This window comes from Pteropus medius, unplaced genomic scaffold (genome assembly GCF_902729225.1).
Source record: "Pteropus medius unplaced genomic scaffold, Ma_sr-lr_union100, whole genome shotgun sequence".
In the NCBI taxonomy this organism is placed as follows: Eukaryota; Metazoa; Chordata; class Mammalia; order Chiroptera; family Pteropodidae; genus Pteropus; species Pteropus medius.
Genome location: NW_024354500.1, coordinates 32324369 through 32340743, shown reverse-complemented (window position 1 = coordinate 32340743; position 16375 = coordinate 32324369). Strand labels below are relative to the sequence as shown.

Sequence of the window (16375 nt, the reverse complement as noted above, 5' to 3'; positions counted from 1 at the left end):
TCCTCCCTTGCCTTTTACTTGTTTTATTCTTCTTCTACTATGTTTTAGAGATTTTAAAAATACCTTCTGGTCCTTTATTTTTCCATTTATCCATCCTTGAATTATAAGTCTTAATCTAAATTTATTTTTATATTTAACCAAACATCAAGCAAAAGCAAATTAAACAAAAAATATATCCTTAACTTTCTATTATTCCTTACCTCTCATTGCCTGAGGCAATGTCAGCTCCAAGATGTGTCCAGGGTTTCTTAGGATAAGCACTGTGAAGCAGAACTTTCCCATAAACCCCTGAAAATAAAAGGAGCAACAGGTGGATACGAAAATCCTTCCGAGGAATTAGGGACACATGAGCAAAACTCATTAGAGAGGATATATTGCAAAATATGTGATATAGAAACTGTATATAAAGATATCTACCTTATCAGAAAAACAAAATTTAAGCATTCTATTTTCGGCAGGTCAAATATATCTCATATGGCTATGAAACTTATTCTCTCAAAAGCTATAGAAAAATGAATGTTACATCGCATCTAGTAATCTAAAAGCTAGGAAAAAGACAACTCTAACAGTTAACTAGTTAGATTTCTACCATCAAGTGACTCCAAACCATTGGCAATTCTGTCAGAAGTTAACTGGTTTTGATATTTTATATTATACATTAGATTTTTCAAAAAGCAAGGGTAATTTTATTTCCTGAGGAAAGAGATTCGGTGCTATTAGCTTTGTTTTCAGTGGTTGGACCTCATATATATATATTTTTGTATTACAGTATCAAAGGATAGATCTCTAGCTCCTTTGTTTCTAAATATAATTTATTTCAGATTCATGAATTAAAGTCTTACCAGAAACATGCTTGATGCAGTCCAGTTTTATTCCTTCAGGTCTTTCCACTTACATGTTTTACTACCATTTAAAATCATGTGAAGCACAATTCCTCATATTCTAGTGGTCTAAAAATGTATTGGATGTGAACCCAAGCAGTAACAAAATCATGATCATGCACTCCTAATGCATGGATTTTTATTTATTTTTAGATAAATAAACATGTATATGAATATGTTAATATGTGTTTGAATAAAAGTACTAATATTTTCTTCCTGTACCCAAATAATTGTCTGCATACCCCTGGATTGGTGCACCCTATTTTGCTACAAGTCATGAATCTTGAAATCTAAAGTGTCCATACATTAGCAGAAAACATATGAATAAAAGAAACAAGCAACAATAAGATATAAATAACAAACCTTGAGTTTTCATTCAGTGTGAACCAAAATTAAAACCTAACCAACTATTTATGTCAACATCCATAATTTTTCCTATTCTAACTCGAAAAACTTTTAAAGATAATAAAACTAAAATTAGGATTAATATAAATGTTAAAAATACTCTCAGGACCTATCTTGGAATTAATATTTCATAATAATAGTCAATATGTATATATGAAAGTTTTAGAAGATACCATTATCAAGGTCCTTTAAAAAAATTCATCTTTTCTATTAAGGCAGAGGAGAAACATGAAGTAATTTAGAGAAATTTCCAACAAGGATTTTAACAAAAAAAAGTTTATTTCCTTAAATTTGAATTATCCAGAAAATCCAATTGACCAGCAAAGCAGATTTCTTGATCATTCCCAACATCAAAGGTTTACTGTAAAGTGACACCTTTTCTTACTTGTTTCAAGGAAGCTATAATATTCAAAGAGATTGAAATCTGTCATTTACTTATATCAAAAAATTTTAAGCATGTAGTGAAACAAATATTTTATTTCTTATTTAATTTAGTGTTAAGAGAAAATTTCAAAAACACTAGTTTAGCCATATGTCTGGAGCTGGAGATCAGGACAGGCATCTTTTTATACTAACAAAATAGTTAATACGATGTGGCACTCTATAGAACAGAGTGGACACCACAGGCAAAAAAAAGATCAAATATTCCATCTAGTTTGTCAACCCCCCAAAAAACTAAAATATTCTTGAACCTCATATGCTTAAAAGATAAAATAAATGGCATGTATGAAAAATCTTTTGGAAACAATAAAGCACTATCTAAGTATTACATGGCAAAGGCCATAGAACTAGGTTACCAAACTTTATACTATCTTAAATAGCTTCTTATATTTATCCCTTAAAATTGAGTTATCGTGTGACTCTTCTTACATCATGGTTATAGAAACTGACCAGTCACAGTTTCCGTGCTCTCGTGTAGACCAATTTTAAAATAAGATTTGGTATAGTGGCAGTATCAAATGAAGAAACTATCAATAGTAAATATTTCTTAGTAATCTATAGATCTATCAGTTCAAAAAAATATATCAATAACCACATAGTATTTACAGCTGATAACATAGACTCTTAGTCCAGATTTTGGCTTCTGGCCAATTTATATATAAATTTAAATTCTGACACTATAAAGCTATGTGGCCTGTTTCATATTGTTCATCATCTCTGAGTCTTAGTCTTAACATCTGTGAAATGGACATTGATTATAGGAGAGTTGGTAAATAAAATAATAAATATAAGTTATCTAAAAGAGTGAAACTTAGTAAATGTTCTATGAATGATAACTTCTCTATCACATTTCATTTTTAATAAAAACTATATTATACTCTTACCAATTGTTCCTGGATCAATATAAATTCCATTGAGACGGTCACAAAAGACTCCCTCTGAGGCTCTAAGGAGAATCAGAAGCTTTTGTTCTTTCTTAAAGGGATTTTCTAAAGTACCTGTTTACAAAGAGTAGTAGATCATTAAGAGAGCAAGAAATTAAAATTTTAGGAATGCAAAGTAGATGCTATAAAGTAGACTATATGGAGAAGACTCAATGGTCACATAGATGAAATAAGAAAAGGAGAAAAATGAGATGCAATAGACTTCTCTGAGGGAGTTTAGATAACTGTTCAGCAAATATTTACTTTGTTCTTCATTAAGGCAGAGTATCCTTTCCTGACCAATTAATATTTAGTCAGGTCGTGTGACTTGTTTTGACCAATAAAATTGGGTAGATGATGCTAGTTCTGAGTTGATACTCTAAGTTGCTTAGAAAGTTTTTACCAGATCACTTGCAATGATGTACTCTGCCATGAAAGAATTCCTTAAACAGTCTCTAGTGTCTGAATGAAGAGACACACATAGCAGATCTAAAGAGAACACACAAGCTGGAAGCAATTTCAACTGAGTTTAGCATAAATATTTGTTGTTGTATGCCAATGAGGTTAGGAGATTTGTTACATACCATTACTACAGCAAATCCTGGCTGTTACCTTATCTATGGCTGGATCACCAAACTGCTTTACGTACATTTTAGCATTTAAGGCTCACAACGAACCTGAGAAATAAGTATGATTCTTACCTCAATTTTAAATTTCATACATAATGACGCTTAGAGATTAAAAAGCTTGTCCAAATTTACCCAACTAGTAAGTAACAGAGTCTGAATTTAAATAATGATCTGTTTATGCTGAGTGTTTTATTAAACAAGTTATACGTAAAAGATAGGCTATATATATAACCAATAGGTTACTTTCTAAGTCTAAATTCTTTTAACAGCATAAGGACACAATTCATTCAGGCTATGATACTCAGACATCAGTTGGGAATTACTTTTGACATTATTCCCTTGACATAAACAGAGGAGTTTGGTCACTTTTTATAGTATGAGAATTGTCTGGAGAATCTGCTGAAATAACGGTAGTGAACATGGCCCTAATGAAGGTTATTTTTTTCAAAAGATATATATCTTAGCATATAGAAAATATTACAAAGAATTGGTTTTCCAAGAAACATCTGGTGAGAGTCTCCAGACTACACACTGGATCAAACAGGTTCACAAAAGAAATCTGCCATCGAATAAGACTTTCCAGTTTATAAATTCCTGAAAACATAACCAAAAATGAGGTTGCCAACAACAGTATGAAGTAAATGGTAAACTTAAAATTGCATCGTTGTCATTTGTTTAAGTGGGTCTTTCAGTTGGCACTTCATATATTCCTGGTTAACCAATAGGTTCAATGTGAATTTACAGCTTGCTACATAATGGCAGCCTTCACAGCCATTAGTCTACAAGAGACTGTTGAAAGTAAGACTCAGAAACATTAAGTAAATCTGCTTAGAATCATACAGTAGGTTCATGGGCAAGCAAGGATTAGATCCCACAACCTGTGTGTTCCCAAAAAAGGCTAAGGTGCCCTGCTGCTCCATGTAGGTAACTCCAGCCTTCAGCTGAGTGACAAAAATAAAGATGTGCCAAAGTAGAAAGAAAGGAAGCAGTGGAAGAGGAGAATGTTAAGAAAATGTATGTGTGGTGTAGGTCTTATCTTGCAGTTATAAGCCTGTCCAGTAAGCCGTTTTCCAACTGTGATTTCATTTATTTCACAGAAGGTAGTTTAGATTCATGGGGGTGGGGGTGGGGGCACCTAAACAGATACCAGAGAGGGAAAAGTAGGACAGTGTTTGCCCTAGAGAAATGTATGCAGCATCCCACAGAAGGAGTTCAGCGTTACTCTAAAATCAGAGATTGAATCAATTATGCAACCCAAAACTGCAGCACATGTGGAGCTTTCACAGAAAGTGTGGGCAAAATTAATCCGCCTGCCGTGATCGTGTGGTATCTGAAAAGACCAGAGTTTGGATTCTTTTTTGTGATGTGGGGGAAGGGAAAGACAGAGGATAAGGATTGAGAAAAAGAAGGCAAGCAAGACCTAAAGAAAGAAAGAAATGCTGTTTTAATATTGAAATGAAACACATCTTAAATTTGTAAAAACTGGTGAGTGGAAAGCTCTAAAGCCTGGTCTCATTTTATTCTTAAATCTAGCGGTCAAAGAAAGGTGAGAAACTCTTACAGGTTGGGCTTTGCCCCTGAATGGGAGTAGCCACCTCTAATAGAAGGCTCTCAGGACAATGTAGTTCCTCTCTGATTTTTCTTTTTAAAGCTGCTTTGAACTGCTATAAACTGTAGCAAAAGGCAATTTCAACCTGGCCAAATTTAGATACTCATAATGGAGGGAGAATCATTGTCACTGTGCTGCTAAGACACGCCAGGAATTTACACATACATGATTTCATTTAATTCTCCCAACCCTGTAACGGATAGTGAGGTTCTCAAGAGGAAACCGAGTCAAAGAGAGGTTAGGTAACTTGTCAGAAATTACACAGTTAATAAGTAGTGAAGGTGGGCTTAGACTTAATAAGCACCATCCAAGAACATGTGGGTATAGAGGAATGGGAAATAAGTAAATGATGGTGGGCAATGGAGGAGAAATAGAATATGTTCTAGAAGCTAAAATCACCTAAAGAGTTAGAAAAACCTAAGTTCTAGTATACAAAAGATAACTGTTATAATGATTTAAGGACTATGGTGCAAATGGATTCCATGAACTTCAAAGGTAATAAAAGAAACAGGAACAAGAACCATATTTTATTAACTAAATATCTTTGATAGAACCAAGTATAAACCTAGTTTACACTTAAGCCCTCTCTCTCAACATGACTCCCCACACCTCATAACTAAGCCAACCTACCCATACTGAATTACTCACTGTCCCCTCCATTCTCTCCTCTGTGTGCATGAGATGTCCCGGGCTTTTACATCCCTCTCCTTCATCCTGTCTAAACCCTAATCATCCCTCAAAACTTGGATCCACGGTAATTTATTTCCAAAAATCTTCTATGATCTTGAATTACATGCCCCCTTATGTGCATAAAAACGTCCATGCCTCTTGCAATAATTTTCCTTCAAGTAACTTGTGCTAAAGAAATAACGTGGAATGTGGACAAAGTGCATCCCTGCAGTGTTATCTATTTATAATAGAGAATATTTGAAACCCTTTGAAATAGCACACAATTAGAAACAACTTTGTCCATTTAGAATCTTTTTCTTTTTCCCTAGTTTCCTTGACAAGCTCAATAGTTGAGCCACATAAGTCCCTAAAGGAGCCCAAACCTACTTCAGAGGCCACACCCTCTGGGATCCTTTCTTGTCAACTTCCAAGTCTGGGTTAAGCGGCTCTCTAATGGGTAATCACATCAAACTGTGTTTTACCTCAATACTTTTAAACTGTACTGTAATTGCCTTTTACCTGACTGCCTCCTTCTATTTACAGTGAGCTAATGGAGAGAAGTAACTGTATTGCAGCAGAATTCATTTCTATTTTATCCCAGAAGTGGTGAACAAGGTAATTTTAACCAATCCTCTTGCAAAAAACAATTAGAAATAAAGAGAAATACTGCACAGTAAAAAAGACTCATTTCACCAATTTATAATCTTTTGAAGCATGGATGTGCCTAGTGTTATACTTAAGAAAAAATAAAGCAAAAATTGACATAATTTCAATGAAAAATAGATATATCTATAATAACTGGCAAAGAAAACACAACTGCTTGTAAAATAAACAAGAAAATAGCAAGATTATAGCTAAATGAATAATACAATTAGCAAACTTGACATAATGCATATGTGGAAAACTAGTCTCATAAAGGAGACATGTTCTGTTCAAGCATGCACAAGACATTCATAGATATTGATCATATGATGACCCTAAAACTTAATGATCACATGATAACCCTGAAGTTTAACAAATTTAAAAGAACTGGGATCACATAGCATATATTTGTTGATCATTGTTTACTCGAAGTGTACAATTCATACTGGGAAAAGTTTATGAAATGAACTATTGTAAAATAAAAATTTTCCAATTATCTAGAAATACCATTAAGAGAGTAAAAAAGCAAGCCACAAGGTGGAAAAGTTATTTGCAATACACATAACCAATAAAAGGTACATTCCAAAATATATAAATGACTTCGATAAATCAATATAAGACAGATAATCATAGACCAAGAGAATAGCTACTTCACAAAACAATATAAAATAGAAAATAATTATTTTAAAAGTACTCGATCAGATCAGAAATTAGAGAAATGTGAATTAAAGCAATGAGATACCATTACATACCCACTAGGATTTATGGTGTTTAATCGAGCTGTTATTTTTTTATTTTATAAACTTTTCTGTACACGTGTGTCATATTTCACAATAAATAAAAATTTATTAACAGATTATTATTTTTCAGGCACTCATGAATAGGTATTTGCTGATCAAAAGAATGGAAACTGACCAAAATTATATTTTTTTTTCTGTTTCTCCATGCCATTAACTTTTCTACAGCTTTATTGAAGTATAATTGATATATGAATCTTGACATTTCATAAATATCATGATTGCACATGAAACATAGGGTGAGAAATTACCTCCCCCTAAAAAAATAATTTTACACATTTTATTCTGTCCTCAGAGGTAGGTTATATGGTGATGACTTTGGAAGTTGAGCTTCTAACTGGAATACAGCTACTCTTCTCATGTGTTGTTCTAGCTATTTTCTTCACAGCAGAGCCTCCAGAATGTTCTGACATAATAGGCCTAAGCTGGCAAACAGTGCCGAACCAATTAAATTGTGAAGCATATTTTATTCTGAATTAGCTTTTAATTCACAGTGTGTTTTTGATACACTTATCCCTAAAACATTCTTCCCCCAATAGAACCGATCCCACATGAAAACGAAAAGATGAAAGATTTTTTAGCCCAATGAAGTATGAATCTGTTACAATAAGAATAACCAGTTGGTATTATTAAATAATAATGTCTAACCCCTCGGGGAGTGATTTTATTCAGGCTGACAAATTTTTATCATTAGTGAGGTGTCTTAATTTATCAACAATTGATTGAATATAAAATAAAAATTAATATAATTTATTCATTCAAATACAAGCAAAATGTAGAACATCTTTAAAACTTCATAAGTAAGGCTGAGGAAATTCACTTCTGTAAACCTTGGTTTCCACCACTATAAAATAGGCACAATAATAGCATCCACTTTTTGTGAAGGTTAAATCATTTAATTCATGTTATGCTACATGGCACAGTGCCTGCATGTAATATCTGCTTTGAAAAATGTTACTTCATAGTAGTAATAATAGTAAAAAATAGTAGTAGTAACAATGGAGAAATAAAACATTACAAAATTAATGTTTAAATTTGGAAATGAAGAAAAAGAAGGTAAGTTCCTCCTAGCAAGTAATATTCTATTCTTAAAGTGCTAGAAATTAGACATTTCAAAGGTAAAGATATTAGATGATCACTTATTTAAATGTCCAGTCAAAGGAACTACAGAAAAGACAATTAAATTCCTCTCAAATCACTCTTATAAGTTTTCTAAACAACAACAACAAAATTATCCATTCATTCACTATTTACCTGTTTGCTTAAAATTATTTACTTTTTCCATGTAAAAATAATTGACTAAATTAGGCAATTATTTTATTTTATCATATAGTTGACCATTTAATAATTTAAAATAATAAATTTGTAAGAAATTTTGTTACTGTGATAGTTCAAGAATTCTAAATACAGTTTGGGAAACAATAATTTAGAAAATATTGAAATAAAGATTATTACAGTAAATATATTTAGCATAGACTGATAGTCTAACAAAACAGAATTATTTTTTGAATCAGTGCTTTGCTTTAAATATATATATTTGTGTATGTATATATATATGTATGTATACATATATATATTATATATATATATGTATACATACATATATATATATGTAATGATGTTTGTCTGTCAAAGAACTAATACCCATAGGAAAATAAACTATCTCTATGCTTAATCTCATTTTTGAAACATTTGTTAGGTAACTGTTAGTTGCTAGTCTTCCTAGGGACTCACAGAAATAGAGTTTAGTGTTTCCTGAACCTGTAAAGAACAAACTTTTATGCTTTTTTCCCTTATTGTTAAATAAGTACAATACTTAAAAGTCACATCCCTTTGATGTCACCTTTTTATTTTATCAGCTAGCTAGCAATTTGATTAGAGAACTGTCATTGTAAACAGAAACTGATTTTTTTGACTGATGATCCACGTTAGCTAATTTATAAACTATTTATTTTGTAGATATCTATGTGTGTGTGTGTATATATATATATATATATATATATATATACTCATATTTATACATTAAATGCGTGGTTATTTGTATTATTTTCTAACTAAGGTTACACTTGAAAGAGTATATATATATGTACATATATATACACACACACACATATATACATATTTTTTTACTTATATTATTTCTAAACAAACATCACCACAAGATACAAGATATTCTCTGGCTACATAATGAGTCTGACTACTGGATATTGTGGCTTTAAGCTGAAAGATGTTTTAGTCTACACTTTTCTCTGGTTTGTCTCCTTATTACTTAATCATCCAATGAGTCTTACAGAACTGTCAGTTTGGAAGGCAATAAATTATGTAATGATTTTTCTTCTTCTTTAAGATCAAGAAAGTCCCAATCATGGAAGGAATGAAAGAAACTTTTGCATACCTAGTACCTCATTTTCTGACAAAGTTAAGTGTTAATGATGACCTTAGGCTCCTGACTACAAATGTGAGACAGATTGACAAATACACATTACTGGCTATTCAAAATAATATGTGACAGGTTTTAGGATAAGAACCCAGTTCCTGGCCTAATTACTGAGTGACTAGGCAGCACATCATATGACCTGGTCATAACAGGCCAAAGGAAGAGTGAACTGTTGAGTCCTCAGGGACATTGATTTGTGGGGCATGTCATTGCTTACTTAGGGACCAAGGCAGTTTCTATTAAGTTTTAAAGACACAAATTTATCATTATTGGTTATCCTTCTCTGAAATCCTCCTGCAAACTATCACAAAAGAATTTTCTATTTGCAATTTTAAAAGTATAAGACTAAAACATTCTCCATTGAGTTGAACAGTTGGATCAGTAACATGTAAACATCACTGATATTAAGATAAAAAGAAACATATATTAAAGCACAGAAATGATGTCTTATCTAAGAGGAAACACTGATGAAAAAGATGAGTACATACAGCTAGCTATTCGTGGGCAAAGAAATACAAACATTTAAAACAATAAAAAACTAATGTTTATTGTACAGGCTTTGAGTCAGGCATTTTTATCAGTTTTTCTCCCCTACACAGATTACAAATTAAAAATACTTTGAGTTTGTACAAGACCACCGACATTCTGAATGTGTTTTTACCCTTGTTTTGTTCCTTTCATACAAGGAGGAAAAACATTTTAGTCATTTATATATTAGCATTGTAATTCTCTCCTCACAGATGTTACATTTAAGTGTAGGGAAACTGAATGTCTTATAAAAAAAAAAAAGGCATTGAGCTGAAAGACAGATTTAGATATGTCTATTCATTTCTATATACACTAATCATTCACACCACACATTATTAGAAGCCACTATGCACTAGGTACTAGGGTTACAAAATGTTATTAAAAAGCCTATCATCTAATATAGAGAAGACGTTCAGGACAACATACCATTTTATAACAATAAAATGAATACAATAATAACAATATAAATGAATAGAATGGACCAGAATAAAAGATATACTGAAATCTGCTAAAGGGAGATAGGAAAGGCTTAGAGTAAAGCTAATCCCTGGGCAAAGGCTTAAAGGGTATATATTTAAGGTAACTAAAATAGCCTCTAATTCTGGTCTTGCTCTTTACCTAGGAACAAATCAATATTCTCTTTGGATCTATTTTCTTATCCATACAGATGATTCATGGAATCTCTGAGATCTGTAATATCACAGTTATAAATCTTCTGTGAATCTTCTGTGAATCACAGTTATAAATCTTCTGGGAATTTTTTCAGAAGTCATGTAATGAGTTGCTAAACTAGAATTATAATCCAGGTTTCCAGAAATTCCATATTTTTGAAGCTCCTAAACTAATTTCTATCTTGTTAAAGTCATAATCATGAGATTATCAGAAAGTAGCCATTTTCAGCATTATTTGTACTCATTTGTGTTCTTTAATGCTTTAGAGAGCAACACTGCTTAGCTTAAGATCCAGCCTACATCATGAAACTTATCTACTGTTAGCTATTCTCCAGCTACTGTGGCTGCCTCTTTTCTTCCTCACAACTATGTAAAGTACATTCCTACCTCTACCTCAGGACTTTTGCACTATACTTTCTTCTGTCTGAAACTCTTTTGTCCAAATTTTTGCTAGTCTAGCTCTTTTTTGTCTCTATAGTCTGAGGTCAAATTAACTCTTTGGAAAAGTTTTTACTAACTATTTCACCTGTGGTGCCAACATCCAACCTGGACCTCTCCTTAGCTCACACTCCTATTTAGTTTCCTTGAGAGTATGTATTGCCATCTAAATTATCTTCCACATTTATTTTTCTATTTCATTGTCAGTTTCCTGCAACAAAAGAATGCAAGCCGGAATCTTATCTGTTTGCTCCTTTCTGAACATTCAAGTCCTGGGAAGAATGCTTGGCACAGAGTTGGCATTGGGAGAAGGAGAGAGGAAGGAGACAGAGACGGGAACAAATGTATAATAAACTTTGGAAAATCACCATATCGGAGGAATTATTTTCTCTTTAATATCTACTTTTTTTTTTTTTTGCTTCACTTCATCATCCAAAAGAAAGCTTGTTATTAATGAAAACATACAAAGGTTTTGTAACATTACTTTTAATATGGATGACTGTTCATTTTCAAACATGAGATTTAATTTATTGAATTGTACTTAAGGCTACATAAAAGCCAAGCAGATGAACTTGTTAAAGAATAGATAAATGGTGGTGAACTAGAAGTTTAGAAGTTTCTATCCGTCAAGTAATGTATTGATTTTTTTTTGTTCTACATGCAAAGTAACTTTTTGAGTCAAAACTATGTTTGTTAACCATTATAAAAAAAAAAGCTAGAATAAGATGGCCAATTTTCTTCTCGACTTTCTTTGTTCTCTCCACTGTATATCATGCTACTGACCACTCCTTTTTTTAAGGTAAATTTCTTCCTTTGTTTCAAGATATTATTTTTTATCATTTCATTTTCTTTCTACCTATATAGCTGTTTTTCTTTCTCCTGCCTGAGCTTCGTTTCTTCTATCCTCCTTAAAAGGCTTATGCTTCCTAAAATTTCAACTTTGTTCATTATCTCTTCTCTATCTCACACATTTGATTTCACATTTTGGCTGATGACTCGCAGATACTATATTTAGCACAATCTTCTCTCCTGTGCTTTTTCACAAATCCATTTACCCTCTACATGTTAACACTTATACATCCCACTGAAATCTAAATTTGACATGTATCAGTCTATGTATTCAACAAATCCCTGTAAGGAAGGGCTTACTATGTGTCTGACATAAATAAATATTAATTCATTTAATTTTCATAAAATTCTAAAGTAAGCACTATTATTATTTCCATTTCAGTGGTCAAAACCTTGAGACAGAGTTAACTCATGTAATTTACTCAGAGTCACTCAACTAATAAATGGTGAAAAGAAGATTTCATCCTGGCACTGCCATCGGCCCAGATCTTTAAACCTGAAACCTAGAATGCATGCTACAAAAATTTCTCACCTCACATCAAAATTGCCACTAGGTTCTAGTGATTTTATATTTCCTCGATATTTCTCTAATTCATTTTTCTTCTTTAACTCCAGTGCCTTAGTTCAGTCCTTTACAATTTCATTCCTGAAATACCTCAATAGCCTTCTTCACATTTCACTATGCTCCTTCCAATACATCCCCCATACTGACAGGAGTGATCCTTCTAAGAACAAATCTAATCACCTCATTTCCTTGCTTAAAACTATTCAGTGACTACCCACCACCTTCATAATATATCCAAACTCTTTAACATAATGTACAAGAGCAAGACGCTTCATTGGCTACCACAATTCTATAAAGCCTAAATCCAGACATACTCATTCCCTATAATTTCCTGACAGTATAATGCTCATCCATAAATATAAGCCTTTTCATATCTCTTCTTTTATCTTTGAGTCCCTTCTAAGTTGGAAGAGATGACACTTCTAATTAGGTTTTTGTTTGTCTACTACTTCACTGAGCCATCTCTTGAAAGCTAGGTTCATGACTTCTATTTCTGTACTTCCAACTTCTCCCATGGTACTTGGTTCATGTTAGGCAATGAGCAAACAGATGATGAATGAAAGAATGGACACACAAGTAAAACACTTTAAAGTTTATTTTAAGTGCTTTTTCAAACTAATGAGACAACCACTGAACAAGGAATAAAATTGAGTTTGGCATTTGTGATGCAGCTGTAGCCCTCTAAGCAAACCTTTGATCTTAAATTTCCCTTCTAATGCTAGCATTATCATTCTACTCTAAAAGTCAACTGATACCTTTTGCCAGCACCAGTTGCCTTAAAAGCAGGACCACCAAGAGATATAATTCCACAATGTTGGGACTCAGATCAAATGGCATCAGATAGCAGACGTACTCTGGCAATGTTCTGTGCCAATGTCCACATCTATTAAGTTTATTTGCTAACTAGTCTTATTATCTATTTCATGTTGGGATTTCTTTAGAGTGTGGTAGAATTAGACAGATGGGTTGAAAGTCTTCCTTCAGGCATAATACACATAGGATTGGGCAGATGGGAACCAATAATCAACATTGAGGCCTGAAACACATGGACGAAGCCAGGAGAAAAAAAGAATACGCCATCGTCTAGTGATAAATAAAAATATAGTTAGAAATAGATAAATTTGAAAATAAGATTTGAAATGTATAAATCGAAATTGGACAGTGGTTCAGTGGCACTTCCCTTCAAAGGTATAGATTTTCAGGCAATAAGTTTTTGCTATAGTGATAAGTACCTCCAGAAATAAAAAAAAGACGAATCTTAACAACAGAAAATGTCAGCCTGAATTAAGTTTTCTAGTAACAAGAACAAGGCTCAGTTTTATTTACTATTTCTATCAGTTAACTGGATAAAAATTTTATAGACTATTTAACAAATGAGTAAATGATATTAATCTGGGAGAAAAAGATCCGAACCCCTCAAATTTCCCCATTGTGGAAATACAAATTTAAATAACAAAATATAGAATTAAGTAAAAAATATTGTACTTAGATGTCCCTAAAACCCAAAGGAAAACTAAATAATTCCTATGCAAGTATACAATGTAGATAAGTATTTGAGGCAGCACATATAAAAAGAGTAGAAATTACAGTTGACAATATAGTTGATAGGACCAGCAGCATGACACAGACAAAGAAGTCAGTTTAATCTTTGGCTGTATTAGTAGGAGAATTGTATCTGTTATAGTTGATGGAAACTGACTGTGCTAAAGAGCTTTCATTTCTAGACACTTCTCTTCTTTACTCTGCTCAGTGCTCCCAGATGCTGCAGCCCTGCACTTGGGTTTGCCCAAATGATAGCATGAACCAGAAACAAGAGAGGAGAGAGTGAGATCAGGTTATGTATTCCCATAGGTTCTTCCTGGCACTGAGTGAGCCCCAGCCATTCAAAAGTTCATGCTGCAGTCTGGCAACCAGCATCACTCCTCTTCCTCCATCTCTGATTCTGGTGATGACTTCCTTTCCTTATTCCTTTAGGGAAAAATATGATAAGGATTCTCTGCTGTTACTAGCCCTGGGGTATGACATTTGGATTTTGTAAATGGTTTCTTTATCAAAATCTATTCAAAGTCTCCAATATAGTATGATACTCATTTCTTGCAGGCACCCTGACAGATTAACATTTACTAAACACCTATTATGTGCCACCCTTCTAGTAGGAGCCATTATGTTTAAGGGTTTCAACATCCCTTCAAATTAGGTTTTATTGTTGCCATATACTTTACAGATGAAGGAATGTAGGTGTCTTGAGGTTGATTTGTTTTAGGTCAAACAAAAAATAGGTGGACAAGCTGGATGTGATCCCAAGCTGTCTGATTTAGAGCCAGTGCTATTAACTACTATACTTATTTCATTCTGTTCAGAATAAGTCAGGTCTTATTCATATTCTTGTCTTTTCCCCTTGGCTTCATACTTTCAGAGAAATTAGACAAGTGTTAGGAAGTGTGAGGAGATCTCGTAACTCTGAGAAATGTGGAGAGAATGCAAATTTGTAAAATCTTTCTAGAAAGTGATTTGACAGTATGTACCAAGGACCTTAAAACATGCACTTATCCTTAGGCCCATTAACTCTATTTATAAAAGTCTATTCTAAGGAAATAATCAGAGATATGAATAATGATTTAAACGCTAAGATGTTCATTGCAGAGTAAGTTACAAGGGCAAAAAATATATGAGATAACCTTGACTATTGTTCAACAATAGTAAAATAATTAACTAGATTATTATACATGTATGTATATGTATATATTCACATAGATATGAAATATTAACACTATTAAAATTGTGTCTTAGAGGGAACCCTTATATGCTGCTAGTGAAAGTATAAATTGATGCAGCTACTATGAAAAACAGTATGAAGTTTCCTCAGGAAATTAAGAATAAAGCCACCACATGACCCAGCAATCCTTTTTCAGGATATCTACTTGAAAAAGTTGGAAACATTTATTCATAATGATAAATGTATCCCTATGTTCACTGCAGTATTATTTACAATAGTCAAGACGTGGAAACAATCAAAATGTCCTTCACTGAATGACTGGATAAAGAAGATATCGTATATATATACAATGAAATACTACTCGGCCATAAAAAAGATAAAATATTGCCTTTTGCAACAACATCGATGGATCTTGAGAGCATTATACTAAGTGAAATAATTCAGATGGGAAAGGATAAGAATCTCATGATTCCATTCGTGTGGGATTAAAACAGAAAGCAATAAACAAATAAAACAAATAAACTAACAAAAAAAACCCCTCATAGATACAAACAACAGAATGGTGGTTACCAGAGAGAAGGAGGTGTATGGGAAAGATAGAGAGAATAAAAGGAATCGAATACAAGGTGACAGAAGGAGACTTCAGGTGGTGAGCACACAATAAAATTTGCAGTTGTATTATAAAGTCGTACACCTGAAATTTATATATTATTAAACAATGTTACCCCAATAAATTTAATTTAAAAGATTACATTTTGGAAATAGAATGAGTTGAGGAAATTTTTACATTGTTAACATAAGATTATCAAACTATGTAGGAAAAAAAATTAAGACAAGACTAAGAAATGTTAACTGTGATTATCTTTACATTTGGGAATATGAGTGATTACTTCATTTCTACTACATAACCTTCTATTGCTTTTCTGTATTTTTGTTTTGCACAATAGACTGAAAAAAATAAAACGAATTTTAAAACATCAATAACTATGATTAAAATGATAAAACTATATAACGATGATGATTAAAGTAACTATTATTTAATTATGGTTAAAATGATAGGAACTGTATAATCTAAAAAAGAGCAGATTTGAGAAAATGTGAATGAAGGGCTATTAAAGATAAGGGAATTTGACACTTGTCCTATATGGATCAAATAGAAGAACCTGAACCAATAA

At 32.6% G+C, this 16375-nt stretch overlaps 1 protein-coding gene across 1 annotated transcript in view; it reads right to left on the bottom strand.

Moving 5' to 3' along the window:
• The window catches only part of PKHD1 (PKHD1 ciliary IPT domain containing fibrocystin/polyductin), a 411516-nt gene that overhangs the window by 127499 nt on the left and 267642 nt on the right, over positions 1-16375 (bottom strand). The window contains exons 54-55 of the mRNA XM_039853082.1: positions 2612-2725; positions 201-288 (exon numbers count right to left, since the gene is read on the bottom strand). Coding sequence (XP_039709016.1) covers positions 201-288; positions 2612-2725 — 202 coding nt within the window. The remainder of the gene's footprint in view (positions 1-200; positions 289-2611; positions 2726-16375) is intronic.